An 8044-nucleotide genomic window follows, 5' to 3' on the forward strand; every position below is an offset into this window, starting at 1 on the left:
AGAGAGAGAGAGAGAGAGAGAGAGAGAGAGAGAGAGAGAGAGAGAGAGAGAGAGAGAGAGAGAGAGAAGAGCAGAGAAGAAGCATGCAGAGGAAGAGACAGGCAGAACAGAAAGCGAAAAATCAGCAGGAGGGTCAAAAAGGCTGGAGATTACTCACTAAATATGAAAACTTCTCCTTTGATGTCCCTGTTCCACTCTGATCCACGTCCACTTGGACAAACTCCATCCTGTCATGTACAGACCTCCCAGTGCGACACACGAGCCTGGGGACAAAACGGCACAATAAGGAATCAGTTAATAAAAACACAATGTGGATAACGTGCAGACAAAAGACAGCATGTAATTTTGATTTAATGGAGATTTTAATCACACCGAATTGCAAGGGAGAGAAATTTGACTGTGGCTGCTAAACAAAGACAAATAATATATCTTAGGAAATGGTTGTTATGAACTAATTCATCAATCCTTATTGCATTTGCATATGGTATTAAATAAAGCCCGGAGGGATCAGATATGAGCAGATGTAAAGTTCAAAGCTCCTCTGACCAAATGTGTCTAACCACAGAAGAGATTAGGGGCTGCTGAGGCTTGTTCTCTCGCCTCCTGGCAGTGATTAAACCCAGTGCCACCGCTGCACGCTCCACAGGGACACCTCTTATTAATGACACAGCAGTGGAGGGAGGCACACAGGCCCTCTGCTCTGGGACCTCAGCGGGATAAACGTACCGGGGGTGGGATACAACTTTTATCTCCTCACACGATCCCACCCTCAAGCTTGACAGCTTGTCGGTTTATTCAGTCAGGTGCCTGCTGCTACGGAGGTTTGAAATTCTCAGCCAGCGATCCGATGATTGACAGAGGAACAGTGGGGGAATTAGCATAAGTCAAGAGGCTGTGCTTCATCGAAGATGTGCAGTAAGACAAGGCCGGCCTGGACAAAACTGGGCTTGGCTGGGGGTCAAGTTATTGGGGCAAAGACTGAGGTGAAAATCTTTTTAAGTGTAATAAAATGTCAACGTGGGTCATGTGAATGCTACTTCGTAAACTTTTACACTGCTGTAAATTTTTTATTACATGATTAGTCTAATAGAAACACTAATAGCCCTTTCAAATAAATGTGTAATGTGAAACTGACAATGATTTATTAATATTATTATATATTTTATTAGCATTTTATGTGCAAGACAACTCAAAGTGATTTGCATAAAAACATTAAAGTGCCTCTGACATAAAATTTTTCTAATAAATATTAATGCTTTTTTAGATAAACAACATTGAGAACATATTGCAAAAAAACAATTCACACTGCTGAGATGAACGGTTGTTGAGATATTTGCATTCAAAGTAACAGGAAGTGATGTCAAAGAGGAATGTCTGCATGTGAACAGAGTGTGGATACAATAGGTGACAACAAATTGTAGAGAATAATCTGTTTCTTTAGAATGTTTTGAGTCACTATCAGAGAGAGATGAAGCAAAGTCAGAGTTCAAATAATATTGTTTCAATAAACAAAGACCAGAGTTCTTTTTCTTACAGAGTTCCCCTTTGATGTCACTTCCTGTTTCACTTTGGCTGAGTCAAGTTCAAAAGAAAATATTCCAGTTACATGATAAAATCGATAAAATCATTATGTAATATGTCAAGTTTCTAAAGATGCTTACTTTGACTTTTTGTATTTAAAAGGATTGGCATGTCACAGGCACTTTCAAAACAACATATAAGAAAAACAAATAAACAGATAAAAGTACAACGAGAAAATAAATAAAGATACACAGATCAGGAATCAACCATAAAAAGTCACTTTAAAAAAACAGCCAATAAAAGTAACCAATAAAATCACAAATGAAGGAATCAGATCCAATTAGCAGTAGTCTGTTCTAAAGAAAGGCAGAAGTGATTAGAAAAGTCTTTTGCTGTGATTTAAGAGAGTTGTAAATTTCATCAGACCTGCAGTTTTCAGGGAGTTTGTCAAAAACTGAAAGCTGCCTCTCTGGGTTTAGTTCTGATCTTGCGGGTATCTGAAAGCAGGCCAGTCCCTCATGACCTGAGGACTCTGGGTGTTTCATAGCAGACTAGGAGATCAGAAATGTACTTTGGCCCTAAACCATTGAAAGCTTTTATAGACCATCTGTAGTACTCTGAATTCAATTATTTGACAAACAGCGAGTGAGAGTACAGATCTAAGAACTGGAGTTATATGATCTCTTTTCTTGGTCTGTGTGAGGAATTAACTGCAGCTGTCTAACAGATTTTTAGGGAGACCTGTGAGCATTGCACTATAGTCTGGTCTACTAAAAATAAATGCATATACAAGTGATGAGGTAGAAACTTGAAATTGTAATCTACGACAACAGCCATTCCTTTTGGTCTCCATTCATATTTGCTATTATCTTGTCAAAATTAAACTCTATTTCTCCAAACTGAGGACTTTTAAAAAAGCTGCCAACCAGAAAAGATACAATGTTAATTTTTAATGACCTTTTAACAGATCCCCACTTAAAAAAATACTTAATCATCCCATTCACAAAAACAAAAGATGTTCAATGTACAATTTTAAATAGATGAGAAAAGCACACAAATTAAAACAACTATACTCAGATATTTACTGATCAAATCAGTAAATCAAAGCAGGTCTGTGTGAAAACGCTAGTCGGAAAGTGAGGCGGATCTTAAGATTACCTTTAGGAATCAATTAAAAATGTCAAAAAATTTGTTAAAAGTTAAGTTTTGTCTCAATTATTAAAACAAAAATCTCAATTCAGGCTTTATATGCTGTCAATAACAAGAACCAGCCCACTAATGGTTGGGGTCACATTTTGTTGCCACAGTTATTTTGGGTGAAAGGTTTCAGAACCACAGACATGAAGTAATATTAGTGGGGAAAAAATGTTTATTTCACTTAATGTGGAGTTTTAAGGCAGCATTTTTGCTAACATTTTAAATTGAAGCGTTCAATTTTACAGCGTCTCCAGTTTAAAAGTGAATGTTAGGCTGAATTGCTGCAATATTTAATGAGCCCAATTAAAATGAGAATTGAGTTCATGTGCCGGAGTAGCTGTTGAAAAACACTCTAAAATAACCTGCAGTCACTGAAGACCCTGCTGAGGTCTGCTGCGCTGCTCATTAATAACAGGAGCATCGGGTAAAGAATGTCATTACCCTCAAATTAAACTCCTGACAGTTACCTGGCACAAGCCCACTCTTTGAGGGAAACGCTTCATTTCATTTGCTCTATTTTAGAGAATAATTGAATGGGACATAAAATGGAACATGAGTTTTCACAAGTTCAGGCCTGAAAGAACTAAAAAGATGCTGAAGCCCGAGCCAGCCGTAACATGCAGGGTCGCTTCAGGCGAACAGTTACTGTATCAAAACAGCATTATATGATGTCAGCTACTGAAACTTAATGCAGAGGATTATTCTGTGCATAAAAGACACATGCAAAATTTTTATTATTTTTGAAGAGTATGGACAAAAAAAAAAGGCTTATCAGCAAAATGAAACTGTAGTGGAGTCAGCCAGCAGCATTTTAATACATATGGTGTGTGTCAAGGTTTTGAACTGTTCAAAAAGTTAAGAATATCTAAAAGGCGTCGTAATAACAAGTTAAGGTCAAACTTTTATGATTATGAAATAGTCAAAATACTAAACTATGGTAAAAAAACAGCCATGAGATCACAGGACATGGAAATATTCCTTTTAAGCTGTTAAAGTCAGAAAAAAGCGGATTTCAGCCCTCTTTTCATTTAAGAGTTTTAGGTATCAGGATATAATAAAATGATCTGTTTTTTATTAGGTTCTAAACTTTTTAAAATTTAATTTTAAGTGCAAAAGAACACATTTATTAGCATATAAGAATAACTGCACAAACACCTCACACCAACTGTCAGCTCGGCGGTAGAGGGACCGTGATGTGGACTTGTTTTGCAGCTGCAGGAGCTGGGTACATTGCAGTCGATGAGTCAACCATGAACTCCACTGGAGACCAAACTACTGTAGAGTGAAATCTGAGGTCATCTGCCCTACAGCTAAGGCTCGACCCAAACTGGGTCATGATACATCAGGACATTCATCCAATCACAGTCCGGACCTGAGCCTGACTGAAATGCTGCAGTGGGGCTTTAAGAGAGCTGTGCAGAAACAAAGGTTTGCAAACCTTATAGAACTAAAGCAACATTGTAAAGCAGAGTGGGTCCAAATTACTCTATAATGTGAGAGACTGAAGGACTATTTCATGTTCTTGCTGCTAAAAGTGGTTCTACAAGCTGTTGCATCATGAGGTAGACTTACCCTTCTCCATTTAGGCTTTTTGTTTAATAAATAATGACGCAGTGGAATGGGGTGTGCTTTTTCTACACTTGAGATTGAATTTAATTAATTTTGAAATCTGACGAAGCCCAGACTTATTTTTATTATGTCTGGAGATGTAAAACCATTGAAAGAGGATATATTTTCTTTATCTCATTAATCTGTGTGATCATAAATGTGCCAAAGGTTCATCAAGACTTTTTTTTGTTGGATCTTATTTTGTTTGATCCTAATTTCTTGATCTAATTCCTAACCAGAACCTTTTTATTTTAATAAGAGGAAACACTAATGGGAGCTGAGATAATGAGGTTTGTGTGTGTCTCTGTGTACGTGGATTTGTTACCTTTTTAGGATTGTTTCTGATACACCTACCCTACGTTGTCAGGACCAGCGGTCCTTATGAGGACCAAAGATCGGTTCTTACAGTGGTTTGCAAAAGTATTCATACCCCTTGAACTTTTCCATATTTTGTCACATTACAACCACAAACATAAATATATTTCACTGGAATTTAATGTGAAAGACCAACACAAAGTGGTATACAATTGTGAAGTGGAAGCAAAATTTTACATGAATCAAAACATTTTTTACAAATAAAAAACGGAAAAGTGCGATGTGCAAAATTATTCAGCCCCCCTGAGTCAATACTTTGTGGAGCCACCTTTTGCTGCAATTACAGCTGCAAGTCTTTTAGGGTATGTCTCCACCAGCTTTGCACATCTAGTGACTGCAATTCTTGCCCATTCCTCCTTGCAAAACAGCTCAAGCTCAGTCAGATTGGATGGAGAGCGTTTGTGAACAGCAGTTTTGAGATCTTGCCACAAATTCTCAATTGGGTTTAGGTCTGGACTTTGACTGGGCCATTCTAACACATGAATATTCTTTTTTTTAAACCACTCCATTGTAGCTTTGGCTTTATGTTTAGGGTCGTTGTCCTGCTGGAAGGTGAACCTCCGCCCCAGTCTCAAATCTTTTGCTGACTCCAACAGGTTTTCTTCCAAGATTGCCCTGTATTTGGCTCCATCCATCTTCCCATCAACTTTGACCAACTTCCCGGTCCCTGCTGAAGAGAAGCACCCCCAGAGCATGATGCTGCCACCACCATATTTGACAGTGGGGATGGTGTTTTCAGAGTGATGTGCAGTGTTCTTTCTCCGCCACACATAGCGTTTTGCATTGTGGCCAAAAAGTTCAATTTTGGTCTCGTCTGACCAAAGCACCTTCTTCCACATGTTTGCTGTGTCCTCAACATGGCTTCTGGCAAACTGCAAACGGGACTTCTTATGGTTTTCTTTTAACAATGGCTTTCTCCTTGCCACTCTTCCATAAAGACCACATTTGTGTAGTGCACGACTAATTGTTGTCCTGTGGACAGTTTCCCCCACCTGAGCTGTGGCTCTCTGCATTTCATCCAGAGTCACCATGGGCCTCTTGGCTGCCTCTCTGATCAGTGATCTCCTTGTTCGGCCTGTAAGTTTAGGTGGATGGCCTTGTCTTGGCAGGTTTACTGTGGTGCCATACTCTTTCCATTTCCGGATGATGGATTGAACAGTGCTCCGTGAGATGTTCAAAGCTTGGGAAATCTTTTTATAACCTAAGCCTGCTTTAAACTTCTCCAAAACCATATTCCTAACCTGTCTGGTGTGTTCTTTGGACTTCATGATGCTGTTTGCTCCCCAATATTCTCTTAACCAACATCTGAGGCCGTCACGGAGCAGCTGTATTTGTACTGAGATTAGATTACACACAGGTGGACCCTTTTGAGTCATTAGCAGTCATCAGGCAACTTCTGAATGCAATTGGTTGCACTCAGGGAAAAGGGGGCTGAATACTTTTGCACGTCGCACTTTTCAGTTTTTTATTTGTAAAAAATGTTTTGATTCATGTAAAATTTTGCTTCCACTTCACAATTGTATACCACTTTGTGTTGGTCTTTCACATTAAATTCCAGTGAAATATATTTATGTTTGTGGTTGTAATGTGACAAAATATGGAAAAGTTCAAGGGGTATGAATACTTTTGCAAACCACTGTATATGGTGGAACTCAGGTGTTAGATTAAAGGTAAGGGTTCAGGGTTAGGCTATAGAAATGACTGGAAATAATTGGAAGTCAATGAATGGTCTTAATAAGAATAGAAATATAAACATGTGTGTGTGTAAACTGGGTAGATTAATGTACTTGATTTTGCCTTCCTGAAAAGCAACTTTTAACAAACATGATTTGGCAGCAAGATGGATCAGTGGTTAGCACAGATGCCTCACAGCAAGAAGGTCCTGGGTTCAACCCCCGGTTTGGACCTGGGGTCTTTCTGTGCAGAGTTTGCATGTTCTCCTCATGCTTGCGTGGGTTTTCTCTGGGAATTCGGGTTTCTCCCACAGACCAAAAAAATGTACAATAGGTTGCCTTCTGGCCCAGGCCGCCCTTGCAAAAGAGATCTGTGATCTCACTGGGATTTGCCTGTTTAAACAACAGTAAATAAATGACTAATGTGAACTAACAAAATTAATTCCAACTGCTTTTAAGCTTCCGCTAAACTGTATCAGTGTTAGCTTTGAGACATGTCCTGTTTATTTTTGTTGCTAATGTAGATGAGTTATTTGTTTTGTGTCTAACTGAAATGGTAAAAAAATAAAAAATAAAAAAAACTGCACTGTTTCCCACCTTCTCAATCGGTGTTGCAATCTTTCCACATTGTTTTTTTTGGTGGTTTGCCTGGGATCAGTTACAAAAACATGGAAAGTAGCAAGACTCCTGCATGTTTGTGTGCGTGTAGCTATCATGTTGATGCAGCGTGATCACAGTTAAAAAGGACACACTCACACCCCGCGGGAGCAAACAGAGCCGGGCTGACCCCCCGCTCCGCATTCCAGTGCCGCCGCACTGTGGAGATATTATGGGGTGTCTGAGGGCAATATTTGGGCGAGGACTGAAGTGCCTCTCATCATTTCCCTCGAGTGGCTGGTGAGGATCTTCAACAATCAACTCTGTATGTGTCTGAATGCGACTGCTGTCTGGGTCCCGCTGAATGGACGGCGTGAGGGCCACTTAGGGTTCATTTGAAAATGATAGGAAGGGCAGCGAGGAGGATTCGCGCCAAATATCAAGAGACGCTCTCCAGTAAATGAGGTCCGCCCACGCCGACTTTGCCATTAATTAACATGTCAACGCAGGGTGAGAGAAGAGCAGCTCCACACTTTTCTTCTGGCACGCAGATGTGAACTCTGACCTCTCGGCACACGAGCAGGCACCTGTCTCCACAGTCCCAGAAAATGAGGTCGCACGCTCAGGTGTGGGTGCACTGGCAAGTGCGAGTGTCGAGACGGAGTTCTAACCATTTTAGTCAAGCCTAGTAAATGACATTAAGCCATCTTGTATTTTGCTAATAATACAGAAAAACAAACAGATGCGCAAAAAACATATCTTCAGGAGTGGCCATTAAACGCATAGAAGAGAGATCCTAAAATTACTCAGATTTGTCTAAATCAGATATAAATTCGGCCAAGTTACCTTGAAACGAATTCCTTCTTAAACGATAAGATCAGCTGTAATCAGTCAATGGGTGTACCGACAGTAACACAAACATGTAGGTGTGCTCATGCATGTGCGTGCAAGTCCAATGTGCTGACAGCGTTAGATACGGTGTGATTTGTCGGTGTCGCTTCCAGCAGCGAGGATGTGATCCTCTGTCATCACAGCCAGCTTCAGGAGCCAGTGAGGAATGACGACACAAAATG

General features: G+C 39.9%; 1 protein-coding gene across 1 annotated transcript in view; it reads right to left on the reverse strand.

Moving 5' to 3' along the window:
* plxnd1 (plexin D1) overlaps positions 1-8044 on the reverse strand; it is a gene marked incomplete in the record, with an annotated part of 110272 nt that overhangs the window by 46418 nt on the left and 55810 nt on the right. Inside the window, 1 exon segment of the mRNA XM_014015927.1 lies at positions 158-263. Coding sequence (XP_013871381.1) covers positions 158-263 — 106 coding nt within the window.

This window comes from Austrofundulus limnaeus, unplaced genomic scaffold (assembly GCF_001266775.1).
Source record: "Austrofundulus limnaeus strain Quisiro unplaced genomic scaffold, Austrofundulus_limnaeus-1.0 Scaffold3, whole genome shotgun sequence".
In the NCBI taxonomy this organism is placed as follows: Eukaryota; Metazoa; Chordata; class Actinopteri; order Cyprinodontiformes; family Rivulidae; genus Austrofundulus; species Austrofundulus limnaeus.